The sequence below is a fragment of the Trichoplusia ni genome, chromosome 15 (genome assembly GCF_003590095.1).
Source record: "Trichoplusia ni isolate ovarian cell line Hi5 chromosome 15, tn1, whole genome shotgun sequence".
Lineage (NCBI taxonomy): Eukaryota > Metazoa > Arthropoda > Insecta > Lepidoptera > Noctuidae > Trichoplusia > Trichoplusia ni.
In genome coordinates this window covers 4209841-4228343 of record NC_039492.1, presented here as the reverse complement: position 1 = coordinate 4228343, position 18503 = coordinate 4209841, and the positions used below count along the sequence as shown (strand labels likewise).

The 18503-nt window shown below is 35.5% G+C and overlaps 3 protein-coding genes and 1 long non-coding RNA gene across 9 annotated transcripts; 2 read left to right on the top strand and 2 right to left on the bottom strand.

Moving 5' to 3' along the window:
• Positions 1 to 17: 17 nt before the first annotated feature.
• On the top strand, positions 18 to 3159 carry LOC113501149. 2 transcript variants are annotated; one of them, XM_026882184.1, is made up of 6 exons: positions 18 to 632; positions 862 to 984; positions 1065 to 1901; positions 1986 to 2109; positions 2402 to 2571; positions 3086 to 3159. In XM_026882184.1, the coding sequence occupies exons 1-6, from the start codon at positions 402 to 404 to the stop codon at positions 3107 to 3109; spliced, it is 1509 nt and encodes a 502-aa protein (XP_026737985.1). In that variant the 5' UTR covers positions 18 to 401; the 3' UTR covers positions 3110 to 3159. The 2 variants fall into 2 exon arrangements, with proteins under 2 accessions (XP_026737985.1, XP_026737984.1); XM_026882183.1 differs by lacking the exon at positions 3086 to 3159 and having other exon boundaries at positions 2402 to 3072.
• A 145-nt stretch (positions 3160 to 3304) lies between these two features.
• On the bottom strand, positions 3305 to 7450 carry LOC113501150 (lipase 3-like). 3 transcript variants are annotated; one of them, XM_026882186.1, is made up of 6 exons: positions 7143 to 7449; positions 6137 to 6212; positions 5653 to 5833; positions 5005 to 5366; positions 4546 to 4704; positions 3305 to 3771 (listed from the first exon to the last, which is right to left on the bottom strand). In XM_026882186.1, exons 3-6 carry the CDS (start codon positions 5756 to 5758, stop codon positions 3358 to 3360), a joined length of 1041 nt encoding a protein of 346 aa, XP_026737987.1. In that variant the 5' UTR covers positions 5759 to 5833; positions 6137 to 6212; positions 7143 to 7449; the 3' UTR covers positions 3305 to 3357. The 3 variants fall into 3 exon arrangements, with proteins under 3 accessions (XP_026737987.1, XP_026737990.1, XP_026737986.1); XM_026882189.1 differs by lacking the exon at positions 6137 to 6212 and having other exon boundaries at positions 7143 to 7450; XM_026882185.1 differs by lacking the exon at positions 7143 to 7449 and having other exon boundaries at positions 6137 to 6803.
• Positions 7451 to 7749: 299 nt separating this feature from the next.
• Positions 7750 to 17651, top strand: LOC113501141. Of its 3 annotated transcripts, none has more exons than XR_003401267.1 (10): positions 7750 to 8059; positions 8147 to 8338; positions 8617 to 8733; positions 8989 to 9108; positions 10336 to 10527; positions 10608 to 10677; positions 10762 to 10877; positions 11207 to 11263; positions 11415 to 11523; positions 11749 to 12173. XR_003401267.1 is itself a non-coding variant. In XM_026882170.1 (8 exons), the coding sequence occupies exons 1-8, from the start codon at positions 7877 to 7879 to the stop codon at positions 17289 to 17291; spliced, it is 1347 nt and encodes a 448-aa protein (XP_026737971.1). In that variant the 5' UTR covers positions 7750 to 7876; the 3' UTR covers positions 17292 to 17651. The 3 variants fall into 3 exon arrangements, 1 of the variants encoding a protein (XP_026737971.1); XR_003401268.1 differs by having other exon boundaries at positions 11725 to 12173; XM_026882170.1 differs by lacking the exons at positions 10336 to 10527; positions 10608 to 10677; positions 10762 to 10877; ... (1 more) ...; positions 11415 to 11523; positions 11749 to 12173 and adding exons at positions 15106 to 15228; positions 15837 to 16182; positions 16403 to 16493; positions 17117 to 17651.
• LOC113501144 lies at positions 12266 to 15061 on the bottom strand. Its single transcript, XR_003401269.1, has 2 exons — positions 14074 to 15061; positions 12266 to 13745 (listed from the first exon to the last, which is right to left on the bottom strand). It is a non-coding gene; the product is annotated as an uncharacterized LOC113501144 (long non-coding RNA).
• Positions 17652 to 18503: the final 852 nt, after the last annotated feature.

The following is an 18503-nucleotide window of genomic DNA, read 5'->3' as shown; positions in this document are numbered from 1 at the left end:
ATTGAAATAGAATGTCAAATTCAAATTTTTTTCTTCATGATCTGCCAGTCAGTATTGGTTTTGATAAAATACTTCGTGGTAGATAGGGATATTATCGGCTGAGGAGTTAAAAAGTTAATAAAGTTACTAATATTCAGCTAAAGCTTATAAAGATTGATCATTACGTTACACTGTAGGTTTTGTACTTTTAATTTCATATACAACTTAAAGAAACAATCTACAAGGTCATATATTAGAAGAAGAACTTGTATCATTGAGTCAAAAATTGACATAACTCTAATGACGTTCTGTATTTACTTACCTCAAAGTGCTTTGTGACACACATCCACCGCGACATTAATTTAGCTATCAAAATTTTACGTCAATATGGAAGCAAGATCAAAAATTAGTTTAACGTGTGTATGAATTCAATGAATCACATAAGTCATTGTAACCTACGACTTTGCTCACGCAACGAGGGTAAGATCAAATCGTACGAGTCTTGCCGAGACGTCAGGGCATGGAGTCATGACGTGCAGAAGCGCGACCATTATCTCAGGGAATGGATAAAGTGCGACATGCCGATTTGCGTATTACCCACTAGCACTTTAGCCAGCTTCTTAAGAACCATGACATGTCGAAGTCGAGGCAGGGTAAGTAAAACACGATTCTCACACAAGCTACTCATTTGAACGATGCGAAAAATGTCGCGAGTTGCATTGCATTACCTCTGCTGCTAAGAAATGAATGCGAAAGGTCATAGCCGCTTTGCTATATATAATATCACAATATTCCACTTTGCCAGTTCCCGATTCCACATCGTCTCTACGCGGTTTTGCTGTTGTAAAATTACTGACGATATTCTTAAATTGTGTGTTTTAGGCTACGCCCCGTTGTCATCCGGATTGCAAATCAAAAGTTGTTCTTGATAGCATTTGCAATTCATGTCATGTTATAAAAGAATGTTTTAAAAATGAAGAGGAATTCGAAAAGTATTTTGAGGATGTAAGTAGACTTTTATTTTATCCAAAATCATAAAACTTGCGCCCAACATGTTCTTTAGCATGTTTTTATCGTCCTACTAGGAGGAATTTGAAACCAGCCATTGGCCCTGTGAAAGATGTTTGGAAGCCCTAAAAAGCATAAAAATGTTTTGGAAAATTATAGTTGAAAAAATATTTAATGTGAACGTCTCAAAAGAAGATGATAATTGCAACGAATGCTGTCGTACAAGCAGTGTGAGATCTGTAGCAAAAATTTGGCAGACCGAAATGGTGCACCAAGCTTTGTTTGTGAAGAATATTACACCGCTATTAAGCCGTACGCCCAATATCCGAGGCACTTGTCTTTGGAAAGGCACCAAGACAGTGAAAAAAGAAGTCGCGCCTTGTAACTTAAAGCCATGCATTATTCAAGACGGTAGCGACGAACCCAAAAAGGAACCTTGTAAACTTAAAAATTTCACAATTAAATCATACAAAGTACAATCAACAGACACTGATTGTTTATCAAATCCTATGGTGATCAGGCCTTCAAAAACAAATAAGAAAACGAACAGACAGTGTTCAGCGAAGGTGAAGATGGTTGAGACGGGATGCGAGGCATGCGGTGAACCATGCGACGATATAAAAGCATACAAGAACAATTGTGAGATTTTACAAGAAAAGTGTAACTGCCAAAAGAAGGAAATAGATAAACTTAAGCGAGAGAATAGTTCATTAAAAATTGAATTACAAAATGTGTATAAAAATTCTTCATGGAAATCCGCATTTTATACACCCTCATCGTGCACGGGTAAAACAGATTCCGTCGCTCTCTTGCCAAAACCTTTTGAATGCTGTCCAGAAGAGAACGCAGACAGCCGTCATGTCAAAGACATTGATTCAGAAATGTACATAACAATTAAAAACTGTACAAATGAGGTACGTATTGAAGTCATTATTACGTCAAGCCATCCTCCTTTTCGAACCAACTCATTGTAACCGAAAGAAACGATTTTTTTTCAGACTTACCGACACATTTCGTTGCTGCAAGTACTTCACAAGTCGAACGGTCCAATATTAAACGACATGAATCTGGATAGTTCATGCTGTTATAGGAAAGAAGATCCTATCGAGGTGTTGACAAAAGGTAAAACTGTTTTACAATTTAAATTGTAGGTCATCTTTTCGGTTGGTTTGCCAAGTTAAAGGTCTGAATCAAGTAGGTGCATATTATAAAGTAATCATCACTTGCTGAAACAATTAAAGAAAATATCACGAGGAAACCAGCATATTTGTTTGAGAATTGTTCAAGGGTGGGTCTGACCGCCTCCAGGTTGTACTTCAACCACTCGAAAAAAGAGGAGTCGGTCGAGAACAATATACCTGAGTAATAAACTTTTTGCACTATTTTTTTTCTTTTACAACTGTCCTCTTTCCAGTTCAAAACACATTCGGAGAGATTGTGAAGCATGAAATGAATAAAGCCAACAACAAAAAGTGTACAAAATGCAACTTGGTTGACATAAATGCTTCTTATCACAAAGTGAATGGACCCCGGTCTGTCCCGTCGTGTTCAACGATAACGTTGGCCAGTTCAGACTCGCATGGGGTAAGTTTGAGTTTCATTAGGTATTGGAAGGAGGCATAGGATAAATACTCTTGCAGTTATGTAAGTCGAGGACACACAACACGACTTAGAGCAGCATCTATTTCACAACTTCTGTGTTAAGAGGTGTCCTAACTTCGTACTTTCAGAATCCAAGGAGATGACAAGGCATTTTTTTTCTTTCATCGAGAAATTATTTTTTATTTATTTTATGTCCTAAACCTAAGGGTGTGTTACATTGCACTTGAACCCTGCTATAGAAGAAACAGCTTGTCGTATGAGGTTCTCTGAATACCACACACTTTTACATTTACACATTCTAGTTGACCACTGGTTTAGTCAATAACCTGCGTAATTTATTTACTAAAAACATCGCTGGCAGCATTTTAATTTTTGGTAATTTACCCTGATACCTGCAAAGTTTGTATTGGAGCCATGAGAGGGATAGAAAAATAACTACCTACAGTAAATTGAGCCCTAAATGTTTCTTAATTAGGACACGTTTTTCGTTTTCCAGGATTATCGACTGATTCAATCTTGACTCGTCTTTATGTAAGTTTATTAAGTTTTCTTAACATCATCGTTTTTGTAAATAGATGCGTACGAAGTATCTCATAGATTTTAGTTCCACTTTTTACTAGTAATCATTTATAGTAAAATTGCACATAAAACCTCTAAAATAACCAAAAACCTCTTCATTTTACAGGATTGTATGTCAAGCAATAAAGAAGACGGATGCAAGTGTAAAAATATTTTTTTTTTGTTTGTAATCAGTCAGTGTTTGTCAGTTTAGCCGAATAAAGTGTTCGTTCTTTTTGATTCGTTCATGAAAACCTTCATTATATTTATTACCCTGTTGTATAGCAATTCTGTCGCATTTATGGCGAACACAAAGTCCAAATGGTTGAACTTTGCTAGCGGCACTCGGTAAATGCCAACTGCACTTCTTAATTGTGTAGCCAGTTTCTTTACGTCGGTTGGTGTTGATAACCAATCGTTGTCAGCGTAATGGAGGAATACTGGAGTCCTTATTGCACTCAACTTGTAGGCTGGTGGCTTATAAGTACCGTAAATACGTTTGTTTTTAAACCATCCGTGGTCAAATTGTTCGAATTTGCCCGATTTGTATAACTGACCGAAGTGTATGAGCTGTCTTGTGGAAGCTCCGGCCGGCGTGTGGCCCATGACTACTGGTAGCATAGTCTGAAATAAAATATATTTCACTTTGAGCCAATGTAGATCCTCTCCTAAAAATCTCACTATACTCAATTTTAGTTCAGTTTAAAATACTGTTAAAGATCCTTACGATAAATTACTATGGTTTATGTAAAAACCATTGAGATAAAATTTTGCAACCCAAAAACTAGACCCAATGGAGAAAGTTGAGTACAAAGTTTTTGTGTTCTAATTCCGAATTGGCGAAACAGCTCAGAATTTATCTCTCCTTATCAGATACTGGAGATTAATCTGCACTGCTCCATCTGATTATATTTTGTTACTTTAGATAAGAGAAAACGGCTTACTCACGCGTAGTTATTGGGATCTCCCAAACTTAAACCCAACTTCAGTCTTTCATGCTGGGCCCCAATTCTGCTATTTACAAGGGCTGATGAATGAATGAAAATTGGCTCAAAACAACACTTTTCGTATTCTCTTAAGCATTTTTCCTATACAGTAATTGGAAATTTAGTATGGGACGGTACACTCAAGGTCAATACAGTGAATTAAATTATTGTGTATATACATAATAGAAAAGGAATAATTTCAAATTTAATCCAATTGCCATTAATTCATCGGCCATTGTAAAATAGCAGAATCGGGGCCCTGATCTGACGCCGTGGCGGGATCGGGAATTAAATTGGTTGGGCGATTTCTATTCAGACACGTGAGTAATTCGCTCTGAATAATTTAGAATCTACCCCTCGAGAGTTATAATAATACTCTAAGCATTTTTAAATAAAATTAAACAGAACTCACTGTATTCAGTTGTTCGGCGTTATACCCACAAATGAGGAACAACAGGTTGGTACAAATGGCCTGAGTTATAGACTCATCTATACATAGAGATTGTCCTGCAATCTCATTGATTTTTCCATTTGGCAAAATTTCGTTGGTACCTAATAACTTCAAAGCTATCTGTAAGAAAATTAAAATAGTAGGTAGGTATCTTTTATATTTCTAAAAACTATTAAATCGTAAAAAGTGGTGGCTTCAACAATAACGATATGGATAAAGTAAATCCAAGTACTCATTAACAGTAACCGTCTCAATACAAATTGTTGTAGTTACATTTTGGAAAAGGAAACATTATGAATACGCTTATTTTTGACGAATGTACCTTTGTACACGTCTTTCTGTATTTGTGCTTCTTTTAATTGTCTGCGTACATAAATGGTTAATAAATAAAAAATACAAATGCTGTCCGTATGTACGTACTTCGAGACTGTTGGTGAATGTTCCCAGAAACCTGATGAGCGGACTTCTCACATTGCCCAGATACGCAACAGGGGCCAAAGCCTGCATGGCGCTAATCTTATCATTATACTCCGGTCTAGTTGTCATCAGGACCCAGAAAACTGTTGTCCCTTGAGAAAATCCGATGTACTGGAGCTTTGGGACTCCAGTTTCTTTGATTACGTAATCGATCATAGCCGGGAGGTCGTAGTAGCCTATTTCATGCCAACTGAACTTCCAGTATGATGACGACGTTGGTTTTATTGTCGCGTGACTTCGGGAGTAGGTGTTGCCTCGAGCGTTGCCCATCCAGACGTCGTAGCCGGCGTCCGCTAAGAGATAGGCTAAAACAAGTAATGGTGGAATATGTGGAAAATAATTTGAAGAGAATGTGCTATATAAATCGGTATAGACCCGACTTAACCTGAGTGTATATAAAATGTTTACAACGACAACAACAATTATTCACGGTTTTTCTTTCTTAATAAAAAACAGACATCCACGACCTTTATTAAACCTAGGTATATATAGACGCAACACTACATTGTTTTTAGCGGCATCTCGTTTACACAGCGATAGCTAATAGTGAGCGTGCGAATTCTGTTTAAAGTTATTAAATATTAATATTACCTAGACCCCTGCCAGGTGTCATGAGAACCCATTCAGCAGAAGAGGACAACAAGCCATGTTGCAGGAAGACTACGGGTGAAGACTTGTTGCCCGGTATTCTATGCATTTCCAGTAAATAATTATCTTCAGTGTAGACTCGATGTATTTCACAGGGGTATCCATATTTCTTTATTAATGAAAACTGTAAAAGGAAATTCCAATTACTTTGTGACACGCTAATTTGTAGCTTATATTGAACAACCATAATACTCAGTCTTGCAAGTAAATCACAACATAGGTTGTTTCGATAAGATATTATTTTGGCATAATGAGCTACCTAAATCTTAAAGAAAAAATGCGAGTATTTTGGTATGAACGATGGTGAGAAAACCTCACTGCGCGAATCTGGCTAACGCTAGTTCGAGTTTCTCTTTCATAAACTGCATGCCAAATTTTACGATAACAAATAGTTAAATAAGAAATATCACACGTTAAAAACACTCACCGTGTCTAAAAGCGCATCTTCTTGGACCTCAGAACTGCTATATTCATCTAAGTAATTACTATCAGAACGAACACAACTAGAAAATAGAAAAACCAATGTCACATGTACCACAACATTTGTCCAAAAAAACATATTTATTTGTGATGAAAATACACCGTTATCGTAACTATTTTTCTGTTTTATAGCAATCGATCAACAGTTACCGATAGACTGTTGACTTAAATTGAGACAATCATTTCATAAAGGCTAGATTATTTGATTAACTATGATAACACCATTCAGGGCAATGCACGGATATTGTTTGGTGACCTACTTATTGCTTTGTTTCCTTAAAATTCGAGTAGTTGTTAAATGTGTAATCCTTTGAGTAAATATATGATAACAAGTGCTTGTATGAGCTACTTGTGTCGTTCGCCGTGCGTATTAGGTAATTTGTTTATTTATTTGTAATGATTCGAACGTCGCGTAGCTGCGTAGGTACCTAAAGGCGTGCTAAAGGTGAGTTTTTTCGTACGCAAGGTGCCGCATGTTTCCGATACCCGACGATTATTGTTTCCTTCGAGTCCAACGACATCGATGCATGACTTTCATCTTGTACCATATAACTTTAATCTCTCTAACTCAAAAAAGAGTCAATGGAAAATCTAATTTTTCGGGACATTTTTCAAGTTTGGGCATCATATTCGAGATTTAAGAACCATCTTAGAAACTATGCAATTTGTTTCAACACAAAAAAGCCGCTTACTTATGAAGAAAAAGATAACGTTTAAATTGGTGTTAAAGCATCAAATAAATTTAATCGATAAGATTGACATGCATTTCGAAATTAACTAACATGTACCTGAGGATCAAGGTTAGATAACAGTTAAACGGTTTATAAGACGGCGTGGTTTGCGACACATTGTCCATTGCGGCAAATATTTTAATTCTACGTAAGTAGATAGAGAAAATACTTTTTAATGTATTTCACGTTCCTTATGACAACGACACTAAAAAGTATACTCACATACACCACAGGCGTGTGGGCTTCTCAATTTTCCCAATTACCTATTCAAGCTGTCTGTTGTCTATTCATCTTATCTTGTATCTCTTATATCTTGCTATAATATCACTCAGTTTGTAACCTCAAAAATAATAGTCAATGAATTAAATAACAATCACATTAATATTAATTGAAGATAGTAAGGTCTCTCTCTCTTCTCGTAGGTATAAGGAAGGTTCTGTACATTATGCATAGAACGGCAAGGTCGCTACGACACAGTACCCAAAGTTTCGTAAATGACTGTTAAATAAGTAGATACTTTAGAATAACAGTTAAGAACTGCCGTTCCGATGTGAAAAAGGCATGATAAGTGTGTAAACATTGAATAAGTACGTCGTGTTTGAATTGAGGCGCCACGCTGGACACAAAATCAAAACATTTGACAACTAGTCTTTTACACCACTGAAAACCCATAATATAGAGTTGTGTCGCTATAAAATAAAATAATACAGCTGTTATATTCTAGCAGATTTAAGGTAAAACTTAACTCATATTAAATTTAAAAGATATAATAAAACTATAAAATCTAAATTTATGACTATGGTAACACAACTTTTTGTAGTCTGTGCCAGCCATTGTTTTCCTTCAAAACGCTGTGCAGTTTTGCGTCGTTTCGTAAATAAAGATTACCTTTTTAGTTTTGATTTGATCTAATATTACCATCATAATTTCGCCTTATGTTTACTTAGACCTTCACTATGGCAAATACAGAAATAAGTTTAAAGTGGAATGGATATCAAAGTAACATATTATTCAATGTAAAGGAGTTGTTACAAGACGAAGGATTATCGGATGTGACTCTTGTGTCTGAGGGCCACAGTTTTAAGGCTCACAAAGTGATTTTGTCTGCGAATAGTTCAGTTTTCAGGACTATATTTCAGGTAATTAAGATCTAGTATATTATTAATTACCTTGGTATGGCTTCCACTTGATAAATTTTAGTCTAACGCCCACACGTTTTTTTGTAGCAAAACCCCCACAAGGATCCAATTATAGTGCTTCATGACATCAGTACTGAAGCTTTGCGGACTATACTGACGTTCATGTACAATGGGGAAGTGAATGTGACTGAGGAGTTCCTGCCATTGCTCCTGAAGACAGCCGAGACTTTGAAGATTTGTGGATTGTCTACAAGCACTGAGGTTACTCGCGATGACGATGTAAGTTTCTGCATATAATTACTTTTACGCACGCATGCGGCATTTTGGGCCTATTTATGGCCAAACTAGAGCATATTTATCTCTTTATACACCATATCTATGTATTTAACTAAACAACCAAACCTCATGTTACAGTTAGTCCTGAGTGAGAATTGTACTGACAACCTCCAGTTTATTTTGGCACACTAACAACCTATAAGCCAATCAATTGTGCTATACATTTTAACTGTATTAAAAATTTCAATATGTAAACAATCTAAATATTTCATGCTTTATAGTTACAGAAAAACACTAGCAGCCCAGTACCAAAGAAACGCAAGAAGAGTGAGCAAGACGATGGCAATGGTTCATGTAAGAAGTGTATCACACAGGATAGTAATGATGCCGTACAAGATGTAAGCTCTGTTTCTAGTTATTCTACTCTTTATTGAGAAAATATCCTTATTGCGGGCTGTGCAGTTAAGAAGCCTTTTAACATGTTTCACTTCAATAGGATGAAAACAGTTTTCATCATTTTGCTGTAGTCTTTCATAGTCTTTGACATAATGACATAAGTATCAATTAACAATTAAAATTGCACAATTTAAAAGAATACTCTGCAGTAACACAGTTTAAAAGACCAGAAATATATTACTGAAACTTTATTACAGAATGTGCTGATAAAAATAGAACCTGTTGACTCACCTGTAAATGATTGCCCTGAAGACAAAACAAATGATACTGAGGTTGCCATAATTGACGCTTTAGTAGATGAGAGAGCAGTTGGTAATGTAAGTTAATTTCAGAAAGTTTACTGCTATATATCAGGGCTCTGATCCTGCTATTTACTATGGCCGATGAATTAATGGAAATTTGTATTTTGATTTTCGACGACCTCCGTGGTCGAGTGGCATACGCACCGGTTTCAAGGTGTCGCTATCTCTGAGGTCCCGGGTTCGATCCCCGGTCGGGCCAATGAAAAAAAAATCACATTTCTACATTGTCTCGGGTCTGCGTGTTTGTGGTACCTTCATTGTATCTGAATTCCATAACACAAGTGCTTTAGCAACTTATTTTGGGTTCAGAACAATGTATGTGATGTTGTCCGCATTGATTTTATTTATTTTTCCAACACAATCATTCCAAGTTCAGTTGAAGAGAATAGGAACACTTTCAAGTAAAATTCAATTGCCATTCATTAATTGGCCATTGTAAAAAGCAGGATTTGCCCAGCATAATAATAGTTGATATTAATCACTCGACAACTGCTTGATGAGACAAAAATCTAGAAATAGAAGTTTTTTCTTTTTCTTAAGTTTGTGAATTAAAAATGCTTATCCTATGCTGGGAATAAACCCGCGACACGTCGCGCACTTTTGGCTATGGCGTGGTGACGTATTGATTTCTTGGCACGGATAAATATTGCAAATAAATTATTGGGCAATTTATTGGTGGTGATGAGTTGTTTAACTCAGAAGTAAATTGAACTAGTTGTTGCTCACGGCATCGCCCGCTCGGTTCTCTTCAACGCAACTTCTTCGCGTTTTTGTTACATAATACTATGTACTGTTTTGATTGTGGTGTTTGAAAACACAATTTGCAGACACCAATTTTCTAATCGTAAAACGATGCGACATGGTTTTAGTCTTGGGCTCTCGTACTGTTAGGATAATACCTAGTTAATTTTCACAGATCATTATATAGTTTTTTTATACGGAAATCTTACTTCATCGAACTATACGTTGAATGACATCTGTCAAAAATGTATTTTTAGCGCGGACATTGAATTAGTTGAAAACTTGCACATATACCAAGACATAAAATGCAGCACGAACTTGACGTAATAACTGTACTATTGTTTGCGAAATCGTATCTAGATGATAACCAAAGAATGAAAAACAGCTAAAAGTTTTTTATGATTATATTTAATAATACTTTTGGTAGATGCAGTGTACTTGCATAATTATTGTGAAGTGAACGTTCTTCAAAAACTTATTCACTGATTGTTTCTACAACAGAAAACTGTTAGTCTACAGCAAATAAATGCACTCCTTGACTTCATGGAAAAGAATAAAGATCTTGCGCTTGGGCACATCAACCGCTCCAAGGAAGGTCGCAGTCTGTCGGCAAATCTTTGGAGAGAGTGTTCTAAAATTTTGAACAAAATGTCGGCAGGCTGCACCCAAAAAAGTAGTGATCAATGGCGCACAGTAAGTACTTCTTAAAAATTACTTTTTTAATAACGTTATCATTCGCTATTCATTTTACTCAAATAACTCACTTTTTTCAGTTCTTCAACGAATACAAATGCAAAACTTTGAGAAAAGCGAGAACAATTAAGAGAGAGCTTGAAGAAATAGGTAAAAATAATTATTAGTTACCGGAAGTAAAGTCGCTGATAAAGAGTGTTTCAGCACTAACACTTTAACACTTTTTTCATAAAGGTGAAGGAAGAAAGATCTCTTTGGATTCACACCAGCAGCGCCTTTGTACTCTCCTTGCCGGAAGCGCAGTATACGCCAAGGATGCTGACCTAGGAGACCTCCGGGACATTTCATCGGTATTTTTGTTTGTCTTTCATTAAATAATAAATTAGGGCTTTTTTCCTCTCTTTTTTCTTTCTGTCACGTTTTACTATTGTTTTGAACTTACATTTTGTTTTATATGCTTTATAATTTATATACATGCAACCCATACAAGACAAATGATGAGGATTCACCAAGTTTTCTTGCCAAAAACTAAAGTGAGTTTTATCAGCGTAGAGACTGTTGGAAACCAGTTACCCTTAAAGAGTAGTTAGTGTTAAGAGTCTTTTCGTAATTTACTATGATTTGGTATGACAGGATGGAAAATAATTGTTGCCTAATAACTGTTTTTATTATGTCTTAGAGTTCCGGTTCGAAAAAGAAGACAGTCACATCTCACACACCTCCATCCATCACCAAGGTATTTAAATCTGTTCAATGCACATAATTTATTATTAAATAAAACACAAAAGTTAATATGATTTGAGTACATAATCAATATTGATTGTCCCCGATTTATTTTATATAGTAATGTTAAGGAGGTTTGTCATTGATATTAAATCGTATTTCAGGTCCCCTTTGTTATAACACGAATTACGACGTCTTAACACGAAGTGCCAGCGAACTCGTCGCCAATGAGGTGATGGCGGGGGTAACGTCAGTCGCTTTTGCATTTAGCCAGTAAGTGCTGTACAAGTTACATTCACTAAGGGCTCATTTAGACGATGCGACAAATATCGATCAAGTTATTCTCTGTAAATGTGTATTGTAACTTGCATTGTTTTCCTCGCATCGCGCATCGTCTAAATGGGCCCTAATTCTTGTGCCACAAGACCAATGAGCTACTTGATTTATAGGTCATAGTATTTTTTCTTTTGGCAGCTCTAGTACCTGCTTTGCTTTCAGCGACTCTTTAAGGATGATGGAACTAATGAGTGCTAATGCAGAGCTCAAGCAAGCAGTGGTTATGGAGTAGCAGGCAGATACACTAAGTATCATGCTGCTAGGCTCTGGGCGAGCTGGCATCGAAGACCATAGTGACCAGGATCGACCGGGCTTGCGACCAATACATTAATAAATTACTTATGTTCAATTCTTATGATTATTTTTATTGTAAAATTTTAAGTAAAAGATTATTTTAATGAACTACTTTATTTTAATTAACGCTTTATTTCCACAAATCCAATTTATCATTTCTATGGAGAAGGACCGGCAAGAAACTCCATAGGTCATAATCAAAAAGTTTTTATTTTTTAAGCGCTCATAAAACTTTACAATATCGTCAGATCACACATTCTAGGTGCATGGTAACTTCATGTTACCTCTCATTAAAAAAAAACATATGCATAACATATGTAAGAACAGCGTAGCAGCAAAACTAGAACTTATCAAAAACCCAAAATAGGACAAAAAAACAATTATGGAAGAGAAAAACACAATTTTATTGGGATTTACGCTGTTCTTACATGCACAAAGTTTTATTACCTATAAATAACAAGCATACCACACAATATATTTAAGATACAAAGGCGAAGGGGGGGTAATTAAATATGTTTATAACCATAACAAAAAAAAGTCAGTTCAGCAAAAAGTCAATCTTATAGAAAATAACCACCTAGGAACTCCCACGTAATGTTATGAATTCAACTATAAATAAGTATTTACAACTTTAAAGGATATTCAACCTCCGTTAGACAAATTACTATAAAGTTTAAACAATTACAATAAACATTAAAGTAAGACCAAAGCAACAATAGTATTTTATCGTTTTTTTACATTAACGGGTGTCTTCTGCAGTCCAATAAAGGGCGTGCCTCAAGTAAGCGCATTAAGAACATCTTCAATTATTCCTACTTGAGTACCCCTTTAAATATTCTATTTTGAACTTGTCTAAATGTAGTTAATGTGTCGGATATTGCTTTCTGAATCTGCAACAAGAAGTATATTTTTAACATAACAATCACTGAATTAAACATTTTATCTATAATTACTATAAAATACATATATTGTGAATTAATAACATTTGCTTGAATCTAGTTTACTATCAAGAGCCTGTTGTCAACTGAAAAGTCTCTCCATCACTGTTGATTCTATGAATCTAGAACAAACAAAATAATTATTAATCAAGATGTGTGAGAATCATTTTCAAGATTTCAATATTTTAAATTAAAATGGCTACTGTTGCTGCCTTATAGTTTCCTCTGCTGTAAGTGGGGTCAATAGAACTTATGTTTACAATATTATGTAAAACAGTGATAGAATTAACTCTTTTCTCTGTTGTGATGGGTAAGCAAGCAAATATCAGTAAGCTCACACCTACCTACTATGTGAGTGATTACTGAAAGAGAACTTCATTATTGTCTGGACTGCACTCTGCTCTCAGTACCCTAATACGCCTCTATATTTTCATAGTAACATGTTTTGTATAGTATACATGTTCAGGAGTTACTATCATGTTCAGTACTAGTGTCTTGAGTGTTGGCCTCAAAGGATACACACAGTCAGCTGTGTCAGAAGGCCATGAAAGTATTTTGAACCACCACCGGAAGTAACAGGATTACATGAAATAAATTCTTGTTCTCCAGTCATGTTGATGGCTGCCAAGTGGTTACATAATGGATGGCTTTACCATATCAAGCATAGTCATGACCTCATTTCTTCGGATCAACACATAAATGTTTATATCTGCTATCATGAGTTTAAAAGAGAAAGTGAATCAATTATGTGCCGCTAAGTGACTAACATTTGTTTGGATTTTATTAATTTGCAGAACATTTACAATTGTTTCATTGAGAAAGTGATGACATTATCGTTATAATGCTTCATGGATTGAGTGCCTTCCAATAGCTCCATGAGTACCATCAATGCAGCTCACAACACAGGGGATTCAATATTGATAAAATCTGTAAATTAATATTACCATTGTACTTATATCAATAACCTATTTATGGTTCAAATAAGCTCTCTCAGTATTGTAAAAGACAAAAAAAAAGTTTAGTTACAGTTAGTGTTGTACTAAAACTTCGATTATACTAAAATTCTGCCCTGAAAATCGCTTATGTCTGTTTTTAATATATTATGTAGCCTGGGCTACTTGTATGAGCCCGCGAAATCGTAGCAAAAGTTTTGGTGCATACTCTTCTGATATAATAAAATGCGAGAGAAATGAAATATTATAAAACGTACGTCTTATTCAGACATTAACTAAGTTTAATAATACCTCTTACGAACATAATCTTAAAGCCGGTTATTGTGTCGGATCGCCGCTCAGCTGACAAATTTCGTTTTGTCTCCAATTCCCGTTCAGCAACATTCTCCTTTCTAAAGCGGAACGATTTAACTTACTCCGCCTGTTGGATCAACGCCGAGCCACAACGCTGTAATGAATTGGCGATGCCTTAAATACATTGTCGGCGACCAATATGCGCAAACGCATACATTGGAGCAAAACACTTTGAATGCTTAAAATCTATTCAAAAGCACAAAACATTGTAGCGTTTGTGTAATGTACTGACATTACACAAATATAGTTTGGTTTAGTCAAGTTTAGTGTAATTGCATTGGCTCTTCGATGATTAAAATGATCTGTCATCAAGCCTGTCAAAGTTTAGCACTGTAGAGCGGTTTCTATTGTACACAGACCAGCCAATTGTATTGTAATTGTGCGTCAATTTCAATGATGTGATTGTTGATTGTGACTCATGAGTGAAACGTTAAAAATCTTTTTTTTTAATCAATGAAATATGTGTACAACGGTTTTGGGAAATTTTATTTTAAAACAGGAACTACCGCGCGTTGTAAACTTAAGCACACGCGGAGTTGTGGGCGAACTGAACGAATGAACATGCCAGTTCTGATTCCGGATTTGTCGAAAGCTTTACTTTGCCACAGATAATAATGCTATCCCTGAATCAAAAGTAGGTACTACTGTACTGATTGAGTTTTAAGTATTTGGGTACAATATAGCGGGTTCACTTTACGGAGGTTTGAGGAATGAGTTACATTAAGTGAATGACAATGCCCAAGTCATTGAAGCTCAATACCTACACAATGATTTAACTTGTCTATTGTGTCATTGAGATACCAGTTGACCTGTCAAAATTAGGCATGCCAATAGTGTCAGATTACAAAACAATTTCGACCAATGATATTGCAGTGATTAACAATACAATTGCAAATAGTAGAATTAGTCTTATGCTTTTTTGTCGTGTATTATAGATATTGGACAAAATGGTAACCTAATGTTTTATTTTTTATTTATAGAAGTCTCAGTCAAAACGGCGGAAAAAAGCAGACCACGATAACAATAATAAGTGTAAGAAATGCACACCTACAGGAGATTCTGACTCGGGAAGCAAACGAAGCACAGATAATGTGAAACAGTCCGTGAGTTCTCCTTTTTTCTCTATTTTATTGTTTCATTATTGTTTGAAATTTGTATGGAACATTAGAATAACATTGTGCCCAGTGTTTATACTTTGTGGTAACAATTGTTAATCTTCTAATGAATTGTCATTATTTACCTATATGGTTCCTTATTCAAAGAGTGGAAATGGAACCCTATTACTAATGGCCCATTTAGACGACGCAAGATACATCGCGCGAGTACATTGAGCAGCCGCGCAGCTCAGGTATCTAAAGTGACATATGATCGCCAGCAATGTATTACAAATTGCAAGATATTTCTCGCATCGTCAAAATTTTATTGGCCTTAAGGCACGTCTATCACCAGCCTGTATCTCCTAATGAACCGCCATGGCTCTATAGTCGATTATTATCACAAACGATGTATTCTTGTTGCGAAAAATAAACATTGAGGCTTACAGTGGTTACGGACATAGTGTTGGGTGACAAAGAGTTAAATGAGTCCGAATCGCACTAGACTGTTTTTTTCTCACCTAGTACCTTTATTCTCATGTACTTATCCTTCACATAAATAGCTTCGTATTTAAGTAAAATATCCATTGTTTTTATTGTCAATCATTAATTTTCAGAACATCATCTTAAAAATTGAGCCAATAAAGTCTCCTCTAACCGACTACTCAGGAGAAAACACAAACGATACAGACATTGCATTACTTGAAGACACAACTGATAAGAAACACTCAATATCAGAGTGTCCTAACAAGAAGAACTACACAAGTGACAGAATTGATAAAAGTGAGGTTAGCAGCACTCAGCCATGTTTGAATGAGAAGCTGAATCGTGGCGATGCCTCTGACGAAATAATTGAAATAGACAAGGAGGTTGAAACTGTATTGCAGAGTGGAACTAGAATAGAGTCGTTGAGTATTAAGACTGAGAATCTTAATCTGGTGTCGTCTGATACTCAATGTAAAGGTATATACTTTATTACTACGATATACTTATTGGAATTGTTATAATTTCTTTGTTTAGGTATTTAAAAAAGGTTGGCATACAATCTTATGATAGAGAATCTTAAAACAGGTTAAACCAATTAACGACTGATATAATTTGAGTTTATTAGATTTGTTAATAGTTGTCTACATATTTTATGCTTTTGTCGCTTTTTTGTTAACTATTACTATTTGTTTTACAGATCCGTCATTTCCGTGTCCGTTTTGTCCTCGCGTATACAACAGCTGGGGCTATAGACGGAGACATGTCAAATCTAGACATGTCACTAACAGGTAAAAAGCTACTAAAATTCGATATATAATTGAGGATTAATCAATACAATATCATTTCGATTGCGATTGTAATTTAAGTTTCACTGAAAAATCGGTAGTTAATGTACATACAATGAGTAGGTATCTACTATTTACGGTAACAAATATGTATATAAGCTATAGGGACCCGTTTTGTGCTTAATAATTTGCAATGGAAATAATCACACTCTTTTTTTTTTTTTTTAATAAATAAATGCGGACAACATCACATACATTGATCTGAACCCAAAGTAAGTTGCTAGAGCACTTGTGTTATGGAATTCAGATACAACGAAGGTACCACAAACACCCAGACCCGAGACAATGTAGAAATAAGAATTTTTACATTGACCCGACCGGGGATCGAACCCGGGACCTCAGAGCTAGCGACACCTTGAAACCGGTGCGTACGCCACTCGACCACGGAGGTCTAACCATAACATGAATGATATTTTTTCGAAGTAGAGCCTCTGTCGTACATTAATTCAATAGGCGACACAAGGATTAAATTCCTTGCTGCGCGAGTGGTTTTTCTTTCCAAAATTAATTAATTATAACTTCGCTTACATCGTAATGTTTTTCTAATAACTCTGTCCCCATTCCAGACTGTCATGTAAGTGGTGCGTGTCGGTCCTGCCTTCAACGGGCGCGTGGTATACGCACGCGACACGCGCGCACGGCGTTCCTCACGAGGAAGCGCGCAACTCTCTCGTCGTCATGGTCGAGGCACACGCGGTACTCACACTCAACGAACCTGGGGTCACACAGCTGCTCGTGTAAACACATCAAATACAGGATAAGTCACCTTTGTCATAGTCATTAATACTTGAGAGCTAATTGTTGAACTTGTTCTAAGAATCGCCAGTTACAGGATAAGTAATATCGCTTTTGCCATAGTCAGCAGAAAAGTACTTGTCTAAAGAAACCAGGAATCGCTAAACACAGGATAAGTAATATCACTTTTGCCATTATCAGCAGAGAAGTACTTGTGAAACTAAGAGTCGCTAAACGCAGGATAAGTAACCGGATTTTGCTGTGTTAAAACCTTAGGTACATTTACATATATCCCCATATTAAAACTTAGCGGCCTCTTAGATAACTCGTTAGTAAAAACAAGTCTTGCTTAGAGTGCCCGCGTTGGCAATCGAATTATAAACATTTGTATAAAAAGTAGAAATCAAAGTCATTATTTAAAATACTAAGCATAGGTATGTTCGTAAAAATAATATTTTACTGATATTAATCAAAACCAAGATTCCTAAAACAGTTTTTAATAATTTTAAATTTGAATCGAAATTTCTACTGAATGGTAACATTTTTGAAAAGTTTATATTTGGCACTTATGCTGTAATAATTAAATAACTAATAGATGTAAGGTTTTGTGTGGTGTTTCAGTTTGATTATGAATAAAGTGCCAAATGTGCCAAGCGAGGCAAGGTAACGAAAATGTCCGATACCCAAGAACTTTGGTTTATACATTTGTTGTTGAAAGGCACCAAATTTTCAACGAACAGTAAACTTTTGTAAAAACCTACAATATTCAAAGCATTAATTTCTATATTATTTAGCAAAAACTCATGATTTAATTTAAAAATCATGCTATACAAAGGATCACTAACAATCAATTTAAATTGGAAACATTAAATTTAAAACGGAACATTTTTTATGATTAATATTTGTTGCCATATAAAAAATATTTTTGAACTTTAACATTATTTTAATATATCACTTAGTTTACTTTTTATTGCACAGTGAGATAACTTCTGGTCTTCGTTTGGTTTAAATAAGGAATAATATAAGTTTCTATATGGCCAGTTATGATATTTGACACCAATGAGGTCAGTTATATACAGTTGTTTTATATTTTTTTGCACTTTTTGTTACGTCGAAGGTGTATTAAAGCAATGTAGTACATAAGTGCACCAGTGGATCATGACATGTTAATTAAAAATAAGCTTTTTGATCAGGTACTACGGACTAATTTCAATTGAA